We start from the raw sequence: 24,516 nt of genomic DNA on the forward strand, positions 1-24,516 counted from the left end.
CTGCCTCCTGAGTGCTGGGATTAAAGGTGTGCGCCACCACACTTGGCTTTTATTGGTCTTTTTAAGACAGGGTCTCCGTGTAGCCCTATCTGGCTTAGAACCCGCTATGTAGAACAGGCTGGCCTCAAACTCACTCAAGAGATCCGCTTGCCTTTGCCTCCCGATTGCTGGAATTAAAGGTGATTGCTGGGGTTAAAGGCGAGTGCCACCACACGCTGCTTGGTTGGTCAGGCAATGAGGTATGTTGATAGTCTGATAGGCTATTAGGTATGTAGGGGGCAAATTGTAGATTTAGGATTTCAAATCAAGCTGAGTTGGATTTTTTTATTAGTTTCTAAAATGGGATGACATGGTGCTTATTCTGTAAGTGCTCCAATTAAAGGTTTTGTGTGATTGAATTGAAAATAAAAAGCTGGACTGTGTGCTCTCTTTGGCAGCACATACACTAAAATTGGAACAATACAGAGAAGATTAGCATGGCCTCTGTGTAAGGATGACATGCAAATTTGTGAAGCATTCTGTATTTTTTTTTAAAAAAAAGCTGATTGCTTTAATTTTTAGCTATCCCTCTATCAGCATAGCATTTTGCTTTTTTTTTTTTTTTTTTTCCCCAGCCTTTTTGAGACAGGGTCTCCCTGTAGCCCCAGCTGGTCTGGAACTCACTATGTAGACCAGGCTGGCCTTGAACTCACAGGGGTCCGTCTGTCTCTACCTCCTGAGTGCTGGGATTAAAAGCCTGTGCCACAACGCAAGTCACTGGGCCTTTTTCTTTTCATTTCTTTTAAAGATTAAAAAAAAATTTTTTTGAGTTTTTTTATGTATATAGGTGTTTTGCTTGCATGTATGTTTGTATACCGTGTGCATGAAGTGTCATAGAGATCTGCCTGCCTCTGTCTCCCGAGTGCTGGGATTAAAGCCCCCCCCCTGGGCATTTTGCATTTTTGAAGTCGTCATCTTAACTGCTGCTTTCATTTGCAGGACGAGTCTGAATGTACTTCAGATGAGGAAATCTTTATCTCACAAGATGAAATACAGTCGTTTATGGCGAATAACCAGTCTTTCTACAGCAATAGAGAACAATACCGACAGCATCTGAAGGAGAAATTTAATAAATACTGCCGCTTAAATGACCACAAGAGGCCCATTTGTAGTGGCTGGTTGACAACAGCTGGAGCAAATTAAATAAAATAGCTCTGTCTTTCAAGGAAACACTCAAGATGACTACTGCGCCTTCTCTTTTAAAAAACTCTTAATTTAGTGACTTCTGGCAAAATTTTATCTTAAATCAATGTGATTCCTTATTGTTTCGGGAGACGGTGGAGGTAACCTCATTAGTTTGTTCTTTCTTCAGGCTTGTGTCTTTAGTTGCGTGACTGCGCAGGCCTGCCATATGATTTAAGCCATCTCTTTTCATTAAGTGTTTCTCTTCCTGTGAGACTTACTAAAGCAACTTAGTGGCAAAAAGTAATGATGTACTTATCTTCTGTACAGAAATGACAATGAGCTGAATATATGGTTTTACAAAGTAGACATCCACTTACAAAATGTCTGGATGTACTGTTAAAGCGCAATGTGCAAAATTTAAAATAAAGAATATTTATTAATACGCATAGTAGAATTTGGTGTACATGTTTCTACTTAATGTGGCAGTACTTTAGTATTTGCCACTTGTGAACTTTGTACTTGGCCAGTGTTGATGGAAAGAGGATGAAGAGCAAATGAAGATAGAGATACAGACTGTTAAAGACAATTCTTCCCTTGATAAGGGTTGACAACTGAAGAAAGCAGTTCCTAGTCTTGTTTTAAAAGAATAAATGCCTTTAAATACTGACTAGCATTTTACTTTTACATCAGATTTTAATTGCAGGATTTGAAGTTCCCTCAGAGGTAACAACATCCCTTAAATTCAGAGGTTCATTCTTTGTACGGAATGAAAATAAAATGTGGCAGAATTTCAGCCAACCGTTTTTGTGATACTCAGCATGTAAGACTAGGAGGGGAAGGAGGCATGAGAGCTAACCACATTGCAGTTTTGTGTAAGTGCAGTCAACCTTATTTGTTTTCCAACATAAACTCAACTATGGCCTTATAGTTCACTACTGCCACAGCTGTTTTGAGTACTGAGGCAGTACTGAAAGATTCCCTAGGATAGCATTTTGCTGCCATTTGATAGGGGAGGTGGCTTATTAAAGAGCTTCTAAGAGGACTTGAGTTCTTTCCTCAGAACCCAGGTAAAAAAGCTATGTAAGGGACGAGACAGAATAATAGGGATAAGAGGACTAAAATTCATTATATATATGTATGAAACTTGAAATACAAAAAAAATCGGGAAAAAAAATTAAAAAGCTGTGTAATACCAATACTCAAAGTCAGAGACATCCCTGAAGCATGCTGGCCAGCCACCCTACACCACTGGGTAGTGAGAGACCTTGTCTGGAAACAGGGTGGGGCCAGCACCATGGCTTAGAAGTAAAAGGTATTTGCTCTAAGCCTCACAATATGACAAGCCCAGTTTGTTACCTCCCTCTTCCCCTAGCATGGTAGAAGGAGAGAACCAGTTTCCATAAGCTGTCCTCTGACAACACTCCACGACAAACACATAAATGTAATTTTTTTGTCTTTTTTTTTTGAGATAGGGTCGCCCTTGTAGCCCCAGCTGTCCTGGAACTCACTTCGTAGACCAGGCTGGCCTTGAACTCACAAAGATCCGCCTGCCTCTGCCTCCCAAGTGCTGGGATTAGAGGCATGCGCCACCATGCCTGGCCTGTAAATGTGATTTTTGAAGACGGGTGGACAGTGCTTTTGAGGAACATCCAAGGTCCTCTTGCCTCTGCACACACACATAACGTGCACCTGTACACAAATCACATGAACATACACAAAAAGGTTGAAAGCTTTGTGACTGCATGTTGTTTTTTGGTGGGCAGCAGACAAATAAATGGTACGATATCACTTCTGGGCAGTCGGCATGGAGTGAATTTGGGGGGGCTTTCTGCTTAATCACTTTTCAAATGGGGACTAGTAATGCGTAGCTTTAATCTTCATTTTGAGATAGGAGCTCATTATGCAACACAGACTGACCTTGAACTGGAGGCAATCCTCCTGCTTCAGTCTCCTTCATAGTGGGATTATAGATGTGTACCACCGAACCTAGCTAGTTGGTAACATTTCTTTGATGAACCTTCTGAGTTCTCCCTAAAAAAATCTGTTGTGTAGCAGTGAGCCACATGCCCAACTCCAACAGCTCTTGAAGAAGGGTGGCAGAATTGAGGCAGAGATCCAAATGAGTAGGGATTCATCTGAGGTTCTTGTTGGCTTTCATTATGGAATCCATAAAAAATGACTACTGATCCCCCTCTGCATCACATAATGATTAAGGGGGGGATTGTTTTGGCTTTTAGAATGTTTTTGATTATGTGTATTAGTGTATTGCCTGTGTGTGTGTAAGTATATCCTTGTCATGCAATGTCCACAGAGGCCAAGAGGGTGACAGATCCCCTGGAACTAGAGTTTTAGATGGTTGTTAGATGCCACATGGGTGCTGGGAACAAAACCTTGGTCCTCTGCAATCGGTGCTTTTAACCACTGAGCCATCTCTTCGGCCCTTATTTTGGCTTTTTTTTGGTTTGAGACAAGGTTTCCCTGTAGCCCCAACTGGCCTAGAATTAGCTATATAGACTGGGATAGCAGAGATCCCCCTGCCTCCTGAGTGGTAGGTTTAAAGGTAAGTGCCACCATGCCTGGCTTATTTTGGCTTTTTGATCAGGTCTCAAGTTAGCCCAGGCTGGCCTCAAACTCTGTTTCTAGCCAGATGACCTGGACTCCTGATCTGAGCACTGGGGTTGCAGATGTGGGCCACCATGCCTGGCTTTATGCTGTAGTGAGAATCAGACCCAGGGCTTCATCCTACACTTAGCTAGGCATTTTTTTTCTTTGCTAGGCATTTACTATCTGAGCCTACATGCCTAGCCTAGTTGTGTTATTTTTTTTTTTTTGAGACCCCCCTAAAAAGCAATAGCTAGTTTTGTTTTAATCTTTGCCCTTGGGGCCATTCAAAGGATAAGCAAATGGGTGCTTGTTGAGTGAAAGGGCAAGATTCGGGGCTGGAGAGATGGCTTAGCAGTTAAGAACACTGACTGTTCTTGCAGAAGACCTGGATTTGAATCCCAGCACCCACATAGCAGCTAACAACTGTCCATAATTCCAGTTCCAGGGGATCCGACAGCCTGTTCTATCCTCCGCGGACATTGCAGGACACGGGTGCACTTACCTCCATGCAGGCAATACACACATACATATAATATTTAAGAGGCAGGTGGATCTCTGTGAGTTCAAGGCCAGCCTGGTCTACATAGTGCGTTCCAGGACAGCTGGGGCTACAGGGAGACCCTGTCTCAAAAAGACCAAAAAAAAAAAAATTTTTTTTTTTTAAAAAAAGGGCAAGAGTCCCACTAAATATCCCAGGCTGACCTCAAACTTATAGTCATTGACCAGCCTCCCTGGTGCTGGCATTACAGGAGTGCCTCAGGGATGGCTTTTTGTTTGGTTTTTATTAGTGGTAGGTAGGTGCCTTACCACTGCGCTACATACCAACTCCAGTTATCATAAAGGATGGCTCTATTAAGTAAGTAGCTTTTAAAATTGATGAAAAACCCTGAATGGCCAGAGGATAAAGTGGGTTTTACCCTTAACAAAGCTGAAAGCCAAGAATGGAGAATATTGGAGACTGAAGACAGTTGACATCCTTGTTATAGGACTGGGCTGCAGACTACACCATTGGTGGCTCTTTGCTGTGCCAGCGTGCTCATTTTGTTGTTTAGCTTTTTGAGGCAAGGTCTCATGCAGCTAAGCTGGCCTGAAACTCATAGTCAAAGATGGCCTTGAACTGATTATCCCACCTCTACCTCCCATCTTGTGGGATTACAAGCTTGTGCTACCAAGCCTTGTAGTACAGCCCCTGCTTAGCAGTGCCAGGCCCAGTTTTGGGTCGCCAACAAGGGAGAAAAACAACATAGGATACCTTGTGCATATTAATATATTTATGCCTGCCATGCGGCGCTCAAATTCTTAGCTTTGCCAGCAGTCTTTGATGAACATCATGAAATAGTTGCTCCTATGTGGGACTAGGGTGGGTTAGATATCTAGGATAATTGGGAGTCAGTAGGACCACTTAGGAACACAAAACCAACAATACTTGGATATATTTCCATCTTTAACCGTTTAGCTCTCCTTGGCTACAAGAATTAGGTAGTATGAATAAGAGCCCTTCCAAGGTCACCCAGACTTGGAGAGATGCTAGACCCTTTCTGGACAGAATCCTTCCCATCAGTCACCAACTGGTTTGGGAGGACAACTGGAGTCACCTTTAGGGCCCTGCATCCTGGCCTCAGGGCTCAGGGAGAAGTGAGGCTGAGCGGGAGGCCTGAAGTATGTACATCCAAAAGTCAGCCTCCCACCCCAGGGCAAGCGCCAACCAAGAAAGCAGGATCCCAGGTTCCGGGAGGACACGGTGGACGCGACGTTCTCCCCGTGCCGGGAGGAGGGACGGGCTCCCGCGCGAGGGGCGTGGCCGGAAGGGGCGTGGCGCCGGCCGCTCCCGGAGTCGGGCGGCGGGGCAGCGGCTGTCCTCCGAGGGATGTGGCCTAGCGCCGAGGTCCCGAGGGCGGAGCCCGGGCCGGAGGCCGGCCCGCATGGGGGTGGGGCTCGGCGCAGCTCGGAGTTTTGCGGGTCGGCGGCGCCTACCCCTGCAGTGACCAGGGAGCGGCCGAGCCTCGGTGACCTGGGACGAAGCTCCGAGATCCCAGTATCCGGCTCGTCGAACGAGGTGGCCAGGCGGCTCGGGACCATGGCCAGAGCCGGCATGGAGCGGTGGCGCGACCGCCTGGCCCTGGTGACGGGAGCCTCGGGGGGCATCGGCGCGGCCGTAGCCCGGGCATTAGTTCAGCAGGGACTGAAGGTGGTGGGTTGTGCCCGCACCGTTGGCAACATCGAGGTAAGGCCTCTCTGGGGTCAGGGGACGCTCAGGGGGACGTCGTTTCCACGGCGTAGGGCTCTGAGTGGGGGAGGGGGAGTGGCCGGAGCCCAGCTCCTACTTGCCTGCCACCCCAGGGCCATTTGCCACACGGCCTTGGGGGCAGGAGTGATGGATGTCTAGTAGGGGAGGATCTACCTACTCACTCTCTTGGTCCCGTGTTTTAAAGAACCATTCACTCCTGACAACCTGTGCTCTAGTGAACCAAATCTCCGACCCCTGGCATTCTCTTCCTCTACCCCTGCCACCGCCTGCCCAGGATACTGGCTCGTGGAAAGTGGAAACCAGGGGTTAGGAGCTAGCGAGGCAGCCAGGGAGTAGGAAAGAAAGCTTTCTAGTCCTAGTGGCTAGGTTGGTTTCCTCTTGTCCCCAGACCTCACCCAGCCACACCAGGCAAAGTGCAGGCAGCCAATGAGCATGCTAGAGGTTTTGCATGTTAGACCCAGGAGGGAGGGTGGGGTTGGGGTGGGAGCTTTTCTGAGGAGCTCTCTTTCCAATCTACATCAGAGGCTCAACTCCTACCTAGTGAGTCTAAGTGATGGCTGGAATACTTAGATTTTTTTTTTCTTTTTCTGATTCATTTTCCTAGGTGGGACTGAATAGGTGAAATAGGGCACTGAAGATATAAATCTTGAAGGAACAGAATAATAGGGATACAGAATTCCTAGTTTTTCTCTTGACATAGGTTTGGGAACCCCCTAGAGTTATGAGCAGCACCAGCTCAGAGAAAAATAGAGTTGGCCTTCTGGGGCAAGGAGGAAGACAAGAGAAATAACCATTCTTTGCCCTGGCAGGACCACTCTCAGGTGTGCATTTGTCTTTACCTGTAGGGCTCTATCTTTACCACTGCTCAAAGTTCTCAGGTAGAGAAAAACTAAGGAGGACTTGGGTGGAGGCAGAGGGAGAGGTACACAAGGAAGGAGGACTGTCCCCTCCCCAACCACTGACCAAAGGTACATTTTATAGCCTCCCAGATAATCCCAAGGTCACCTGGCTCCACCATTGCCTTTGCCCCTCCCTTTCTCCTTAGACAGTCCAGCTGGCCCCAGATTTGGAGCCTAGAGGATTAGGATACCTGCTAGATTCTTTACTCTGTATCTTTTCCTCTGTCTCTCTCTCTCTCTTCTCTCCTCTCTCTGTCTCTGTCTCTGTCTCTCTGTCTCTCTCTCTCCTTGTTTGGAGTCCCTAATTCAGAAACCAGTCTTGCCTTCTCTACCCCAAGCTAGCCAGGAAAGGGAACCCCTGTGTCCCAAGGGATTCACCAGGCTGATGACTCAGCCCCAGGATGGTCTATATCATGAAGGGAGAACACTTCTGCTGTGTGGACACTGCCATGTCAGGTCATTCTGGAGGGTAGATGGAGATGGTACAAGTGAGGTAAGGAGAGACAGAGAGAGAATAGTTTCAGCACCCCCTCACTCCCCAGCTTTGGAGGGAGAGGGAGAGGTGTGCACCTTGGGGATGGGAAGGATTCCAGGCTTTCTTGCTCACCATCTGCTTTATTGATTGATTTGTTTACTGATATTAAAGCCAAGTTTGAGTTCTGGCTTTCTACTGGGAGAAATCCTATTCTCTGAGGTGGTCATGAATAGTAAAATCAGGGGGAAGGGGGCTACTGAGTCCTAGAAGGGTATAGCTTTTGAGTTCAGAGAAAGGTAAAGCAGGAAAGAATTTATTCAGTCACCTGATTTAATCTTTTATTCCTAGATTGGCTTGGGAGGAGGAAGGGGCTCCAGGCCAAGGCAGCTGGCCCAATTGGCCTTCCTCTAGGGCAGCCTGCACCCCTCCCCCTACCACACTTACACACCTTCACAAGCTCAAGTGCCCAGTCACTGGCCTCCAAGGCCATGCCGGCTGCTTTCTCTCAGATTGCAAATGTCAGCTCTCTTCACACTATGTCTTAGTGGCTCTGTTTTTTCAGGTTCTGCAGTGTGCTGAGGGCCCTGGACATGTACAGGGAATGTCAGTAGCAGGTGACTAAGGGAAGGTAGGGGAAACCTTAGGGACAAGGGTGGGGCACCAGGGGTTAGAAAATCTGTCTTGACATCCTGATCCTTTCTAGGGAGAGAGAGAGAGAACAGGAAAGGGAAGACTGACAATTGGGTACCACTGAAAGGTGTATGTGTGTGTGACTCATCTTTTAATTTCTGTCACACTGCCCTTTGTGAGGGGAGGGTGGCAGTTGGCAGTTCAGAGCTGAGCCCTCCTGGGAGGGACTGACTGGCATAGAAAGAAGAGAAGAATCTGGACCTTGAGTAACCAACTTAGGGTCTTATGGCACTGATAGAAGAATGAGGTAGGACCAGAGGTACATCTACAGGTACAGGTAGAGGAACTGTTCTTATTGGGGAAGAGACAGAAAAGCCATCTCTCTCCATTCCCAGGATCCTTGCCCCCTTATCCCTCCTTAGTGCTGAAGACTTGAGAATGTATCTGTGAGATTCTTCCATTGATCTGTCCAACTGTCCCTCTTCCTTATTCAGGGAGTGCCCCCAACCCTTGGACTTTGACTAAACAGGACAAGCTTTGGGGATGGATAGACTCAGTATCTATGTGACCTAAAGGCAGCTGCCACCGGAGAGAGTTCTGAGTGGTGGGTGACCTGGGAGGGAAGGCTGACTCGGGGTGAGGGGGTGTGGGAGTAAGCAGCTCACCCCAGTTACCCTGTTGGGTTTCATAGGAGCTGGCTGCTGAATGTAAGAGTGCAGGCTACCCCGGGACTTTGATCCCCTACAGATGTGACCTGTCAAATGAGGAGGACATCATCTCCATGTTCTCGGCTGTTCGCTCGCAGCACAGTGGCGTGGACATCTGCATTAACAATGCCGGCATGGCCCGGCCTGACACCCTGCTCTCAGGCAGCACCAGCGGTTGGAAGGAAATGTTCAATGTAAGGGCTTCCAGGCCTGGGGCAGGAGGGTAGGTGGTGAGAGGAGAGTGGGCACCAGGGGCCTGTGAAGCAGTGGTGTATTTAAAAAGGTTTTAGAGCATGTAGAAGGCAGGAGCTGGTGAGATGGGTCAGTGGGTAAAGGCACTTGCCGCCAAGCCTGACGGCCTGAGTTTAATCCCTGGGACCCACATGGTAGAAGGAGAGAAGCAACTTCTGCAAGTTGTCCTCTGACCTCATTAGCAATGTGGCACACATGTACACACACACACACACAAAGTTAAATAAATATAATAGCATGTGCAGGTACAATACAGCATCTAGGACATGGATTTTTAGCTTCTAGGCTATGGGGTGGCATTGGGGTATGAAAGTTTTGAGAGACTGAAAGCAGTGTCATAATCCTTTTCACATCTCATATCAATAGGTTAGTATTAATAGGTGCATGGAAGTGGAAATGAAACAGTGAACAATGGGAAAGAATCCCTGTCCTCAGAGACCTTCTGGGAGAGCAGAGTCATAGCCCTCAGCTGCAGAGGCACATGTAAACGTGGACCTCAACTTGGACATCTGTAAAATGAGAAACCATTAAGTCCCTAAGGCCCCTTTTGTTCTGAATATTACCCAAGTCCGTTAGCCTCATCCTAGCAGGCCTTAGGCTTAGATTTCCTTACGTTCTCCCAGGGGTCTATTTGTTCCCCATCTGCCCTACAATCACCCTGTTAAAAGGACCAGAACTGAACCCTTCCTGAATCCTAGTACCCATGTCCTGCTGTTACCACAAACACTGAGGCAGGCCCTCACTGCTGGGTGTTCTGTCTTATGTCTGGCTGACACCTGATAAAGAGAATAAGCTAATCTGCCAGCTGTCCCCCTCTTCTCAAGAGGAAAGGTGTGAGGATGATGAAATCTTTATCTCTGCTGGCCTCTCTGGAAAGGCTAAAGGGTGGAGCACACAGGTGCTTCATAGCAAATAGCTCCTCAGACCTCTGTTCCACGAAGGGTGGGGATTTGGTGTTGCCTCTGCCAGAAGGAGTGGCAAATGACCCAACCCTCTGGAGTCCCCGCACTTGGGCTTGTTTCTGGGACACAGGTTAAAGCCAGGAGTGTGTGCCTCCTCATACTAAGGATTGGGATTGAAGGGAGCAGGGTGGCCGAGGAAGGCAGGGAGAGGCTGGGCTCTGTGTGAGAGGGGATATTTAGGCCATTTTAGTAAGAGGGAGCAGGGCTGAACACTGTCCCTGAGAAGGGTGGCTGATTTGGAGAAGAAAAGAGATTCCCTGGGGCAGAGCTCCTCCTAGTACAGAGGTGGCTGGCAGTGGCCCTGGACTTGGTTGGGAAGCTCATTACTACAGGGGCTGAGCTAGGAAAGGAGCTACCTCTGCCTGTCAGTTCGGGGTGGCAGCTTTGAGGGGAAGAACACCCACAGAGAAGGCACACCTCCCCCTTTTCTTGGTACTCTGCTGTTCTGTCACCTGCTCAGTTGGTCCCAAGCTGGAGATACCCCATTATCCTCCTTGGCCCGCAGGTAAACGTGCTGGCTCTCAGCATCTGCACTCGGGAAGCCTATCAGTCCATGAAGGAGCGGAATGTGGACGACGGGCACATTATTAACATCAACAGGTGAGGCCAGTTGGCTGATAAGTAGAGCTTGGGTCACTTTCCAAGCAGGTAGGTGGTCTGCTGTAATTCACGTGACCTCTGGACTGCAGGGTTTTGTTTGTTTGTTTTGTTTTGTTTTTTGTCTTTTTGAGATAAGTCTCCCTGTAGGCCCAGCTGACCTGGAATTCACTATGTAGACCAGGCTGTCCTCAAACTCAGAGATCTGCCTGCCTCTGCCTCCCAAGTTCTGGGCCATAGACAGCAGTTTTCTATGGTGATAAAATAGGAATTTATTTTCCAGGTGGCACAATTCTGGTGAAGGAAAGTGCCTGCCTCTACTTGTCTAGAGTGGACAGCTTAGCCCCTGCCCTCCATAGCCAACAGGTGGAATCTTTCCTGGGACTGAGCACCATTACGTCTCCCTTCCTCAATCCCTGGGATGAATTCTCCTCTGGTGTAAAGAGATTTCATAGGCGATACCATATGAGAGCCCCCTGTCTGAGGGGAGACATGATCCCTGCCCACCCTTAGAGATCGCCCAGTAGACCCATTATCAGGGAGCACACAGATAAAATGGTGAGGCTTTGACATCCTGCAGGACTGTAGGACTGTGTTCTGTAGTCAGCAAAGGCACTGCTTCAAGACAGAGCAGGTTTCAGGTGCTGTGTGGACAACAGAAACTAGATTCATTCTGTGGACTATGGGCTAGCCATCAGAACTCCCTTTGACAGGGCTTCCCTATGAGCCTCTGGGTGGCCAGGCTGGCCAGGCTGGTTGACTGCTGACAGTGTCTACAGAGCTTCACTCTCTCCTCTCTCCCCTTCCCTTCTTCCACCCAGCATGTGTGGCCACCGAGTCCCACCCCAGTCTGTGATCCATTTCTATAGTGCGACCAAGTATGCCGTCACTGCGCTGACAGAGGGACTGAGGCAAGAGCTTCTGGAGGCCCAGACCCATATCCGGGCCACGGTGAGGCTGTGGTCTAGACCTGATGGGAATGGATGGGCCCAGGACCTTCCGCACACACATGCTGCCCAGGAAGGCCTGCTGAGAGACCCTGGGAGTCAACTGAGTCTAGAACTCTTGGGTGCAGATGCTCCTTGCAAGCCTCTGTTCTTTCCTTTAGGTTCCTCTTATCAGTTGTCCTAGAGCCAATCACTAGACTTACACTTGGAGTGGGAGGGGGCTGACTTAAAGGGAACATGGAGTAAGACTAAGGGAAAGCAAGGAATTTGGGGAAACCACACACAATGACAGGGCATAGTACTCTCTGGGCTTTTCCATAGAAGACTGTATGACTTTGGGTAAATCCCTGAACCTCCCCAAGCTCTAGTCTAAACATCTGTAAAATGGAGTTGATGATAACCTACCTGGCTATGAGGCTTTAGGGAACACCACTTTGTGAAGCATTGACCAAGCATATAGGAAGGGTTCTGTAGGTAGTACAGCTACTACGATAGCTGTTACTTGGGAGCTCCCAGTAGTGACTTTGGAAGGAGGAGGACAGTTGTGGACATCAGACAGCTGTCACTGTAAAGCTGGAGCCCAGTGGCCTCTATCCTTTCCCCTCAACTTCCCAAGGCCTGGCAAAGCTCAGGCTGAACAGGACCTCTCTGTTGGCCCAGTGCATCTCTCCAGGCTTGGTGGAAACACAGTTCGCCTTCAAACTCCATGACAAGGATCCTGAGAAAGCAGCTGCCACCTATGAGCGCATAAAGGTGGGGCTTCCCTCTGGGCCTAGTTAAGCCACTCAGTCTTTAACTCCCCTCAGACTATATCCTGTTTTCACCTCTCTTGGAGGGTTGGGGTGGGAATATGAATGAAATGCTAGAGAGTTCCTCAGAGGTGGGAAGAAGTTGGGTCCATTCTGTCCTTGTCTCAATCCTTTCCCCCCTGGTGCTCTCAGTGTCTCAAACCTGAGGATGTGGCTGAGGCTGTTCTCTACGTCCTCAGCACTCCCCCACACATCCAGGTGAGTTGTCCTTGTTTCTACCCATTGGAAAAGCCAGGCCCAGAAAGGGGCAGCAGGGAGACCTAAAAGGGTGGCTGTCTCAAGCCTTCTGCCTTTCACAGGTTGGAGACATCCAGATGAGGCCCACAGAGCAGGTGACCTAGTGTCCTATGGGAAGCTCCTCCTTCCCTCCCCACTTTGGAGCTTGCCTTCTGCCTCTGCCTCTGCCTCTGGATTTTAGGTGTTGACTTCTGGACCCTGGATCTTTTTGTTTCCACCCCACTAAGGGATAGAAAACTTGTCAAATTATTCCTATTGCAAATGTGAAAAAACAGGCTGGGGGGAGATGGCAAGTTGTCATGGTTTAAATCTGTTAACTTGTTCTGAACTCCCTCTTGGGCTCCTTAGTCTTTGCTTTCCTCAGTCTCTTCGTTTTGACCTTGGGAAAGGGAATGTGGCCGAAAGGGGTATTTTTCCATCTTCTTGCACCCTACTTGCCACCCTACAGAGTTGGGATAGCAGAGACAGGCCCTCATCTCCTATCCGAATGGTTATCCAGGGTTCCAGGCTCCCTTCTCTTCCTTTCTACTTCTCCAGCCCATTCTTGGCTCTTGCCCTAGGGGTCATCACTGCACTCTGACTATGGCTGCAGAATATCAGAGTCTGTGTCCTAGTACATTGCACTCTAATAAAAAGGAAGATCGCAATCAACCTACCTTGGCTTCAGAAGTATCTTTCAATCCCCCCTTCCCTTTTTGGTTTTTTTGAGACAGGGTCTCCCTGTAGCCCTGGCTGGCCTAGAACTCACTAAGTAGACTAGGCTGGACTTGAACTCACAGAGATCTGCCTTCCCTGAGATTAAAGGCATGTACCACCATGCCTGGCTAATTCTTCCCCCTTAAAAAAAATTATGTGTATGAGTGTATTGCCTATATGTATGTAAGTGCATCTGTGTTGTGCAGTGCCTGTGGAGGTCAGAAGAGGGCATCGGATATCCTGGAACTGGGGTTACAGACTGTTGTTAGCTGCCTTGTGGGTGCTGGGAATTGAACCTGGGTCCTTTACAAGAGCAGCCAGGGCTCTTGACGGCTGAGCCATCTCTTCAGCCCCTCTTCCCCCTCTTGATGATCAGTGTGGTTGTATCTCAAAATTTCTTCCAGGTAAGTGGGAAGGTGGGTGCATTTGGAGCATCACTTCCTTGAGTGGGAGCAGGAGAGTGTTGGATTGTGTCTTGAAAATGGAGAGTGTGCCACAGAGAAGGCAAACTGTGTATGTGAGGTTAGGAGGCCCAAGAGAACATTCAGGTTAGTACAGGTGCCAGACTTGGAAGGCTCTGGCAGGAACATCAGAATTCGAGGTCATTGAGTCTCTGTGAAAAAAGGGAAGGGGGAGGGGAGGAAGGAGGAGAGGAAGGAGGAGGAAGAAGAAAAAGAAGAACCACCACCCAGATGTGGGTATTATCCCAGCACTCAGGAGGTGGAGGCAAGATCAGGAGTTCAAGGCCAGCCTATACTAAATGAGACTTTGTCACAAATAACTCCAATTGAAAAAATTAATTGGAGCAAGTGTGGTAGCACTGATCTTTAATTCCATCACTCAGGAAGCAAAAGCAGATCTGAATTCAAGGCCACCCTGGTTTGCATATCGAGTTCCAGGCCAGGCAGAGCTATAAAAGTGAGACCTTGCCTCAAGTAAATAAATATTAAAATATTTTATGTGTATGAGTGTATTGTCTGCATGTATGGAAGTGCACCTGTGTCGTGCAATGCCTGTAGAAGTCAGAAGAAGGTGTTGGATTCCCCTGGAACTGGAGTTATGGGCAGTTGTTAACTCTGGGAATCTAACTCCAGTCCTCTGGAAGAGCAGCCAGTGCTCTTAACTGCTGAACCATCTCTCCAGTTCTATAAATAAATATTTAAAAAGAAAGAAAAGGAAGGAAGAAAAGGAAAAGAAAGGAAGGAAAGGAAGGAAGGAAGAAAGAAAGAAAGCAAAAGAAAGAAAAAAGAGAAGGTAAGAAAACAGAATTGAAAAGGATATCCAGGATCCGTGCAGTGGGCAAAGGAGTCCGGGCATTACCTGTAGGCCAAGGGCACCTGTTGCTTGTCAGTCTGGAACACCGTAGGCTCAGAGCTGTTTCTTCAGAAGAAAGCCAGATGGGAAATATCGTTGGGGACTTGCTGGCTGGTGATGAGGGTCTGACAAGGAGAAGCTTCTGGGGAAAATCCCCAGATGGGATGTGCCTGGATGTGAGGAGGAGGCACCTACACTGACTTGATTGGACAGGAAGGCCAAGCCGTCCTCTTAAATTGGCCTTTGCAGATTTGTAGGTGAACCCTAGCCTCTTGTTACCTCTCGCAAAGGGAGCAGCCACCCGGAGCTCCGCATCTGCACTGCCTCTGGGCTCACCCACCGAGCTAATCCTGTAGGAGGCGCTCTGGGGACGTCAGGGCAGTCAAGCCTGAGCGTGGCGTCATCCGGAAGGGGGCGGGGCCGCCGGGACCCGGAAGCTGGGGACTCCGTGTAGGAATCTGTCCCGTTGCGGACTGTGTTTGGGCCAGGAGCTGGGGCGGTTCGTCCTAGCTGAGGCGCCACGGTGGTGGCGGCCGGCGGGTCCTCTTCACCCATCTGCTAGTCGAGTCCCCGGCGCAGCTCGAGCTATGGGACTGCTCTCATCTGTCAGAGGCGCGACCCGGTGTTGCACGGGTCGCCTGGTAGTCCGCCACTTCTCCCCGGTGGCGCGGCGCGGCGAGCGGCCTGGAGGACAGGAGCTGAGCCGCCTGCTTCTCGACGACTTGGCGCCGACGCAGCGGCTGGAGCTTCTGTTCGGCCTGTCCCCGTGTCTCCTTGCCCTGCGGGCCGCCCGCCGCCGCGTGGCCCGGCTCCTGCTCCAAGCCGGCAGGGCTGAGCTGCAGGGCGAGCGGGCCGAGCTGCTCCGGGAGGCCGAGGGGCGGGGCATCCCGGTGCTGAGGCCCAGACGGCAGAAGCTGGACGCCCTGTGCGGCTACCAGGTACACCAGGGCGTCTGCCTAGAGGTGAGCCCGCTGCGACTCCGGCCTTCCGATGAAGCGGAGGAGGCGAGCCCAGGCGAAGACCCTCAGCAGCTCTGGCTCGTCCTCGAGGGGCTCCAGGATCCCCGGAATCTTGGCGCTGTACTGCGCTCTGCTCATTTCCTCGGAGTGAACAAAGTCATCACCTGCCGGAGAAACAGGCAGGCACGGGCGCCCTTTGTATTCTTTCTATGTCCAATTTGGAGGCGGAGCCGAGTACCTAAGCACCTTGGCTTTGGGTGATCCCTCAGCCAGGCTTCCCGGTTGCCCGAACTCTCACCCCAAACCTTCGGGAGCCCGGGGGTGGGTAGGGCGCGGGGCCTTGAGATTGCCGGGCCTAACGCGGGTCCCTGGGAACCTTTACAGCTGCGGGCTTACTCCAGTAGTCAGCAAGGCCAGCGCCGGGGCTATGGAGGTGATGGACGTGTTCGCCACTCGTGACCTGGCCGGGTTTTTGCAGGTAACGGGGGACAAGAGGAGAAGGAGAGGAGATGAGTCTAGCTTGGTCCTCGTCAAGCCACTCAGCTAGCAGTGGAGAGGGGAAAGGGAGAGAAGGGAACGTGGTGGCATCGACTCCTACAGCCTTCTAAGTCCCACTGGGAAGGGAAGGGTTCTGGGGTCTTCAAAATCACAAATGGAGCACCGTCTGAAGTTAGGGACTTTCTCGCCCCATGTTCTTTTCTACACGCCTTGGCCACCAGGGTCGCTAAGTCAATGTGTCATTGCCTGCTCCTGGGGTCTTCAGCAATGCTTGTTTGGCCCAGGGAAATTGGAGATGGGGATACCTCCAGTAGAAACTCAACTTGAAAGCATCTTTGAACAAGAGGGTGCCAACTTTCTTATCTAGGAAGCTGCATGCTAAGTTTGGCTGTCTTTAGCTAGACACAAGGGGGCAGCATTGCCTCACATTTGGCAGCCCCTCTAATCCTTTCCAGCCCCCTCCCCTCCCCCCTTTCTAGATTGGAAGGCGAGGAATCGGGAGAACTGTGGGACCTAGAACAACTCAGCCTAATACAGATATAATACAAGTCACATGTGTAATTTCAGATCTAGTAACCACATTGAAAAGTAAAACGAGCTGGTGTGATGGCACATAACTGTATTTCTTAGTAAGTAGAAACAGGAAGCTCGTTCATTCATGGCTTAGCCTAGGCTACAGGAAACCTAGTCTCAAAAAAAAAAAAAAAAAAAAAAAAGAAAAGTAAAAAAGAAACAGAGGAAATTAATTTTACTCACTATATCCAAACTATTATCATTTCAACATCATTTAAGTATTCATGAAAAAAAGTTTTCATTGTGTATCCCAAGCTAATCTCAAATTCACAGCAATACTACCTTAGCCTTACAGGTGTGGACCACTGTGCCTGGCTTCCATCCCATTTAAAATGTTTACACATTGGGGTTGGAGAGATGGCTGCTCTTCCAGAGGACCTGGATTTGATTCCCAGCACCTACAGCACCTTAACTCCAGTTCCAGGGGATCTGACACCCTCTTCTGGCCTCTATGGGCTTTGTATGACAAGGGTACACTTTCATACATGCAGGCAAAACACTCATACACATAAATTATTTTTTTTAAACTTTGTAAAATTGTTTACACATAACATCTCAATTTGGGTTAGCCACATTTCAACTCTTAATAGTCATGTGTAGCTAGTGGTTTCTATGTTGAGCAGCATGTGTCTAGAAGCATTTTCTGGCAAAAATCTCGTAGGCTGGCCTCTTCAGAGGAACTCTGGCCAAGCCTAATAGGAAGTGGGATACCCACCTCCTCACTTCCAGTCCCTGAGCAAGTAGCTCCTGCATAAACAAAAACGCTGCAGAGCACATAATTAAGCTCCACTCAGCACATCTGCTTCCATCAGCAGCTGGGCCACAGAGTTGTCTTCCTGTCACTGGAAGAGCTGAAGGTACCAGCAGCAGCCAGCAGCCAACACTGGATTCTACCCTTTCCTGCCTAGGAAAAGCACAGCTCCAGCAATTCCAGCCTCTCTAGCATGCCAACATTCTCTTCTTAGTCTCTTGGTCTCATACCAGTCCGATCCTTACCCCATACTGAATCAAAGCTCTTGACAAAGTCATGAGTGTCCTTCATGTTGCTTCAAATGTCAGTTCTTAGTTCTTGCCCAATCCACAGCATCTGGCATAGTCCACTCCCTCTACACTCTTGTTATTTTTTGTTTTTGTTTTCAGTGCTGGTACTTGAACCCAGGCCTTATACACAGTGGGCCACACCCACTCTCCCACTTCCTTGTGCCTCTCTGTGTACTCTCCTGTAGTCATTTGGTGATTTCTCTTTAACCCCATGACCTCTAAACACTAGCATGTCCCAGGTCTCAGTCCTTGGGTCTCTTTTCTATATAAAGTCACTTGCTTTTCTCATTTACCCTAATGGGTTTGAGTCCTTATTTTGGCTTTTATAGATTTATTTGCTTGTTTTTTGTGTGTATATGTGTACATGCCACAGTATGCGTGTGGAGGTCAGAGAACAACTTGCAGGAATCAGTTCTCTCCTGCCATATGGGCTCTGGTTATTGAACTTAGGTTGTCAGCCATGGTGGCAAGAGCATTTTCCCACTGAGACATTTCATTAGCTCTCTCACGACTTTAACAACCGTCTGTCCCCTTCAACTGACCTCTCAAATGAATGCTCTAACGTGAATCTCGCCCCCTCAGTGACAAACTCATCTTGTTGGCTCTGCTGTAGCTTCCTTCCCTTCCCTTCCCTTCCCTTCCCTTCCCTTCCCTTCCCTTCCCTTCCCTTCTCTTTCTCCATCTCATGAGCATTTCAAACTCCCCATTTCCAGGGCTGACCACCTGTCCTGAGGCCTACCCAGCCCAGTTGTTCAGGCCAGAAATTATCTTTGACTTCCTCTTGTTTTCACACCTGTATCTCACCTGTCACTAAATCTTTTTTACTTTTTCTTGGAGTTATTTGCATACTATTGCCATTTCTCACCATTTCTTCTATCCCAAGTTCCCATGGTATTATGGTGGAAACCTTATTGGTCTTACCCTGACTTTTGCTTCTCAATATTGCAGGGAGAATGATTCTGTTAAAACACAAGTCAGATTCTGTAACTTCTCTGCTCAAAACCTTTCAAAGAACTAGATCTGGTGGCGCATACTTAAAATCCCAGTACTTGAGAGGCTAAGATAGGATGATCATCCTGGGTTCAAGGCCAGCTTAGGGTATATAGTAAACTCCTATCAAAAACAAAACCTTTCAGAGCTTTTGTATCTGAGTAAAGGCTGAAATCCTCCTAGTAGCCTTTGAGGGTCTACTCTATGTGCCTGTTTTTCTGCCTCTTTGATGATTCCCTTTCCACTGGCCACCTTATGGTTCCTCAGATATGCTAGGTTTAAGGCCTTTGTGTCTTTGCACTGGTAGATCTCCCTGCCTAAAACCTCCCCCAAGCTTCCCCAAGGTGCTCTCTCAGTTGTTTTCAGGTCTGTACTCTGCTGTCACTTCAAGGAGCCAGCCCTCCCCCAGCCATCCTGCCACACAGCTGGAATTTTAGTTTGCTGTGCTCTTGACCCTATCCTCAGTGTCCAGTGGAGAGACTGGCCAATTTACTACTGACTAAATTGAAGGGCTCTCTGAATGATCATATATGTGCACAAGGCTGGGCTCCTTTTTGGCCATGGCTCTGATAAAATTTGGTCAACTGGGACACGGAGTCTTCTTTCCTTTCCTCTTTCAGGCCAAAGTCCAGCAGGGTTGGCTGGTGGCAGGCACGGTGGCCTGCCCCGGGCCTGAGATCTCCCAGTCCTCCCAGGTCCCCATCACTAACTGCTTAGAGTTCATCTGGGACCGGCCTACTCTCCTTGTGCTGGGTAGGTAGACATCCTTGCTTTTTCTGTGTTCAGATGTGTATTTTTTAAGCATTTAGGTATCAAACTGGTGCTCCCTAATACTCTCTTCCATGTCCTGCAGGGAACGAGGGCTCTGGTTTGTCCCAAGAAGTGCTGGCCTCTTGCCAGCTGCTCCTCACTATCCTACCCAGGCGCCAGTTACTAACTGGTCTCGAGTCTTTAAATGTGTCCGTGGCCACAGGTGAGTCTACACCTTCCCTTGCCCTCATCATCTAGGGGTGGCTTCTGTCTCCTCTCCTTTTCTAGATGATTCATCTTAAACAAACTGCGCCATCTGTGCCTTGGTTGCTGTATGTGCAGAATGAGAGCATGCTCCACATGTGTCACAAGCTGCCTCCTCTCTGTCTCCTTTTGTCTGCAGGAATTCTTCTGCACTCCATTTGCAGTCAGAGGAAGTGTTTCCCTTTGGAGAAGGAGAGAGGGCAGCTTTCCCAAGACCCTGAAGAACCCTCAGCTACAGCTGAAGGACTCAGAGAGGCCCAGTACCCAGGATTGTCATTGGGGTCAGAAAAACAGAGGCCAAAGGGAGGCTGACTTAGGCTGTCTGAGATGTGCTTGGCTCTCTGCCTTGTGAGAGCCTGTGTATTGATCACAGTCAGGAGACTTTGCTGTAGAGACCAAAGGAAATTGCTTCCTGTTTTCTTGTTGGAGATGGTAGTTTGTTAATTTCCAGGATGGGCTAGGGCAGGGTATATCTGTCCTATGGAATCCTGCCTAGAAGTCAAGGGGATGTCTTGGCCTGAGAAAGGATCAGGCATCCCAGTGAAAAGCCTGTGTTGAATGTGAGGGTGAGGGTGTAGAGGGAAGCTGAGTGAACTGGGGCTCATCCCTACCACTGTCCAGATGAAATAAAATGTTACCTCTTACCAGTAAGCCCTTAATCTCTGAGATGTTCTGTTCGGTCCCTCCATTAGGTGGCAGCCTTGCTCTTTGGTCCACAGTTTTGCAGCCACTTGCAAGGACACCCTTTCTGCAACCCCATTACAGTCAAGGAAATTAGCAAACAGCTCTCCAACACTGACCAGTCCAGCTCAGGGGAAGGAACCCATGGCCCAATGCCCTTGCTTTTGAGAGGTGGTGAGGACAGGATTGCTGTTAGTGATTACACTACTGGCATTTGAGCCAGATAATTCTTTTTTTTTTTTTTTTTTAATGTGTGTGCGTGTGTGTGTGTGTGTGTTTTGAGATAGGGTCTCATGTATCTCAGAGTGGCCTTGAACACTATGTATCCAGGGATGACCTTGGACTTCTGATCCCCTAGCTGGAGGCCAGCCTGGTCTACATACTGAGTTCCAGGTCAGCTGGAGCTATAGGGAGAGCCTATCTAAAAAAATAGATTATTTCTTTGTGTATGCATGTTTTGCTTGCATGAATGTAAGTGTACTGTGTATATGCCTGGTGTCCACAGACGCCAGAAGAGGGTGTCAGATCCCCTGGAACTGGAGAGCTGGAGTTACTGATAGTTGTTAGCTACCATGTGGGTGCTTGGAACTGAACCCAAATCTTCTGCAAGAGCAACCAGTGCTCTTAATCACTGAGCCATTTCTCTAGTCTCTCTCTCTCTGCCTCCCTCCCTCCCTCCCTTCCTTCCTTTCTTCCTTCCTTGCGTGTGTGTGTGTGTGTGTGTGTGTGTGTGTGTGTGTGTGTTGGGGGCATGTATATGCTATTAGCACATATGTGGAGGCAGAGGACAACTTGCTGAAGTTGAGTCTCTCTTACCATGTGGGTCCTAGAGATTGAAATCAAGTTGTTAGGCCTGAGGGAAAGTGCCTTTACCCATGGATCCATCTCTCCTGCCCAACTTCCTTTCTTTTTTTGGTGGTACTTGGGATTTACCTAGCTCATGCTAGGCAAACACTGTACCACTGAGCTATCTTTAAAAATATATATATTATTTATTTTTATTTTATGTGTATGAATGTTTTTTTGATGTGAACCACATATATGCAGAGCTCTTAGGGGCCAGAAGAAAGTATTGGATTCCATGGAACTAGAGTTACAATCGTAAGCCTCCATGTGGGTGCTAGGAACCAAACCCTGGTCCTTTGCAAGAGCAGCCTTCTCTCTACTTTTCTTTATTTTGGAACAGGGTCCCAGACTGGTCTTCAATTCAATCCTATAGCCAGGCAGGTCCTGAACATGCACTCTCCCTGCCTAAGGCTTCTTAATTGCTAGACTATATTTTTTGGGGGGGCGGCTTTTTGAGACAGGGTCTCCCTGTAACCCCAGTTGGCCTAGAACTCACTATGTAGACCAGACTGGCCTTGAACTCACAGGGATCCGCCTGCCTCTACCTCCCAAGTACTGGGATTAAAGGCCTACACTACCACACCTGGCAGGATATATTATCTTAAGCCACTGGGCCCAATCCCTTTTTCTTTTCATTTCTTTCTTTCTTTCTAAGGATTAAAAAAAATTTTTTTTCAAGATTTTTTAATTTTATGTATATAGGTGTTTTGCTTGCATGTATTTTTGTGTACCATGTACATGAAGTGTCTGTAGAGGCCAGGGTGTCAGATCCCCTGGAACTGGAGTTAAGGTTGGTTGTTACCCTCCAAATCTGGGTCCTCTACAAGAGCAACAAGTACTCTTAACTGCTGAACCATCTCTCCCAGCCCCTAAAGGTTTATTTTTATTATTTTTGAATTGTGTATATGTGTGTGGATATGTGCACCTGGAGTGTGGAGGTGTCTACAGAGTCTAGAAGAGGGTGTCAGATCCCCTGGAGCTGGAATTATAAGAGGTTGTGAACTTCCCACTGTGGGTGCTGGTAACTAAACTTAGGTCCTTTGTAAGAATTGTATACACTTGTAACCACTGAGTCATCTCTCCAGCTCCTTTTTTTTTTTTGTAAGATAGTTTCTTACAATGTAGCTCAGAGTAGCCTGGAAATCTCTGTCCTCCTACTTCACCATTCTAGGCTTTGTGAATCATTATTCATTTATTTGTTTTTTGGCCAGGTCTTACTATGTAGAGCCCTGGCTGGTCTGGAACTTGCTATCTGGACTAGGCTGGCCTTGAACTCACAGAGATCCAACTGTTTGTGCTGGGATTGCTGCTTAGCAATGGATCAGTTCCCCATGTGCTGCTAGGTTCAAGAATGAATGGCCTATCAGATATGGTGGTGCACACTTGCAATCCCAGGACAGGAGCTGAGGTAGGCAGAGTGCCATGAGTTGCATAGCAGGTATCAGACTAGCCAGGGCTATGTAGCAATACCATTTAAAAAGAGCTTTTTTTCCCTCTTCCAGGAACAATGCTTAGAGGCACTCAGAACAGCATTTGACACTGTTTCAATAGGCTTTCCTGCAAAACTAGGTTGTTCCAGATTGTTTAACTTTATACTAAGAAGGTTGGGAAAGCACAAAAACCCGCCTGTTGTGTATGCCCAGGCAGGCTTCGAGGGGTTTGTGTAGTGAAAATGAAAGTCCTTACGAGAGTGTCTAAAACAAGAAACCTGTCAGCAGTGCCTTGGTTCCATGTGTGTCAGATGTGTCCATGACAGGATCAAGCATGCCTTCCTTATCAAGACGCAGAAAACTATTGTGAAGGTGTTGAAGGCACAAACACAGTCAGGAACTAAATAAATATTGGGACTAGAGAGATGGCTCAGCAGTTAAGAGTACCTGCTGCTCTTGCAGAGGACCTGGGGTTGGTCCCCAGCACCCACATCAGGTGGCTCACAACAGAGACCCTCTTCTGGTCTCTGTGGATACCTGTTCACACATGGTACATACACATACACTCAGGAATATACATAAACACATAAGATAAAATAAATAAGCCTTTAAATAATAAAAATCAAGGCTTGTTCTATGGAAAAAAAAAATCACTGACCTTTAAGGCACCTACTCATGTCCAAGAAATGCCTACCAGTCACAGCCAGCAGCGTATCCCACCTGTGCTTTTGAGCTCAGACTTGAAGAGCTGGGCCAATAGGATCTTTCATCTATCTCTAGGGTATCTCTAGGAAGATAGTATTTCAGCCTAGCTCCATGGTGTCCAGACTAGATGCCTTCTCATTCTCATCTGTGAAATAGGAATAGTGAGCCGGGCATGGTGACACATGCCTTTGGTCCCAGTACTTGGGAAGCAGAGGCAGGCAGATCTCTGTGAGTTCAAGGCCAGCCTGGTCTACATACTGAGTTCCAGGCCAGCTGGGGATACAGGAGACCCTGTCTCAAAAAGACAAAAAAAAAAAGAGAAAGAACTAATGGGAATAGTGTTATTTGACACTGACTTTACCTTCTCTTCTCAGCAAGGGCATTATGAAAAGAAAAGGAAATAAAACCAGGAAAGAATGTTCTGTTGGGTTGGATTGTAGCTCAGTGGTAGAGCATTTGCCTAGCATGTGGGGCTGCAGAAAAAAATGTTCTGTAAACTAAAGAACTGTCAACCCCAGGATTAGCACAGAACTTGATAGGATAGTTTGTTTATTGTCAACCTAACTGGTGCAACGTTCCTCTCATTTCTCTGAATATTTCTATGAAATTGTTTGTGAAAGAGGTTGACTTGTAAGTTGGTAGACTGAGTAGAGCAGATGACTTCTAGTCAGTTGAGGGTCTTCATAGAACAGAAGGCCACCAACCCTCAGGTGAGAGAGTTCTTCCTGCCTTTGGACTCAGCTGAACCATCCACTGGTTCAGCCTACTGCCTTTTGGATGGGAACTGTGCCTTGGCTTGCCTACCTCCTAGGTTTCACATACAGGCTGGGACCTCAGCTCTCTGCCAGCTTGTCTACTCACCTTGCAGATCTTGGGACTACTTGCCCACCTCCATAATTGTATGAGCCAATTTCTTATCTCCTTTTATACATATTTACCCTATTGCTCCTGTTTCTCTGGGGGTGTGCCTGTGTGTCCCTTTGTACCATATCCAGCACTGAGCCTGGGAGTTAGTTGAGATGAAGTCAAAGGAGAAAACTGGTTAATGAGCTGGGCATAGTGACTCAAGACTGTAATCTCTGCACTTGGGAGGTGGAGGCAGGAAGATGGTAAGTTCAAGGTCAGCCTAGGCTAATTAGTGACTTTGAGGCTAGCCTGTGCTACATGAGACCCTGTCTTAATATATATATATATAAAATGATGTTTAAGAGCAGGACCTTACCTGTTAAATAGTACTC

At 48.1% G+C, this 24,516-nt stretch overlaps 3 protein-coding genes and 1 non-coding gene across 12 annotated transcripts in view; all 4 read left to right on the forward strand.

The window, feature by feature from the left end:
- Positions 1 to 1,615, forward strand: part of Ggnbp2 (gametogenetin binding protein 2) — a 39,644-nt gene extending 38,029 nt beyond the window's left edge. For all 9 annotated transcript variants that reach the window (XM_029562481.1, XM_029562488.1, XM_008831191.3 and 6 more), the window contains one exon: positions 979 to 1,615. In XM_029562481.1, coding sequence (XP_029418341.1) covers positions 979 to 1,182 — 204 coding nt within the window. In that variant the 3' untranslated portion in view covers positions 1,183 to 1,615. The remainder of the gene's footprint in view (positions 1 to 978) is intronic.
- LOC115070036 lies at positions 422 to 528 on the forward strand. Its single transcript, XR_003849242.1, has one exon. It is a non-coding gene; the product is annotated as a U6 spliceosomal RNA (small nuclear RNA).
- Positions 1,616 to 5,600: 3,985 nt separating the features above from the next.
- Dhrs11 (dehydrogenase/reductase 11) lies at positions 5,601 to 13,186 on the forward strand. The gene is made up of 7 exons (XM_008831230.2): positions 5,601 to 5,992; positions 8,712 to 8,921; positions 10,447 to 10,541; positions 11,360 to 11,489; positions 12,146 to 12,238; positions 12,427 to 12,492; positions 12,594 to 13,186. Exons 1-7 carry the CDS (start codon positions 5,636 to 5,638, stop codon positions 12,633 to 12,635), a joined length of 993 nt encoding a protein of 330 aa, XP_008829452.1. The 5' UTR covers positions 5,601 to 5,635; the 3' UTR covers positions 12,636 to 13,186.
- Positions 13,187 to 14,931: 1,745 nt separating this feature from the next.
- On the forward strand, positions 14,932 to 20,267 carry Mrm1 (mitochondrial rRNA methyltransferase 1). The gene is made up of 5 exons (XM_008831239.3): positions 14,932 to 15,679; positions 15,885 to 15,978; positions 19,223 to 19,355; positions 19,456 to 19,575; positions 19,756 to 20,267. Exons 1-5 carry the CDS (start codon positions 15,129 to 15,131, stop codon positions 19,926 to 19,928), a joined length of 1,071 nt encoding a protein of 356 aa, XP_008829461.1. The 5' UTR covers positions 14,932 to 15,128; the 3' UTR covers positions 19,929 to 20,267.
- Positions 20,268 to 24,516: the final 4,249 nt, after the last annotated feature.

Source organism: Nannospalax galili, unplaced genomic scaffold (assembly GCF_000622305.1).
Source record: "Nannospalax galili isolate Female #2095 unplaced genomic scaffold, S.galili_v1.0 scaffold1430, whole genome shotgun sequence".
In the NCBI taxonomy this organism is placed as follows: domain Eukaryota; kingdom Metazoa; phylum Chordata; class Mammalia; order Rodentia; family Spalacidae; genus Nannospalax; species Nannospalax galili.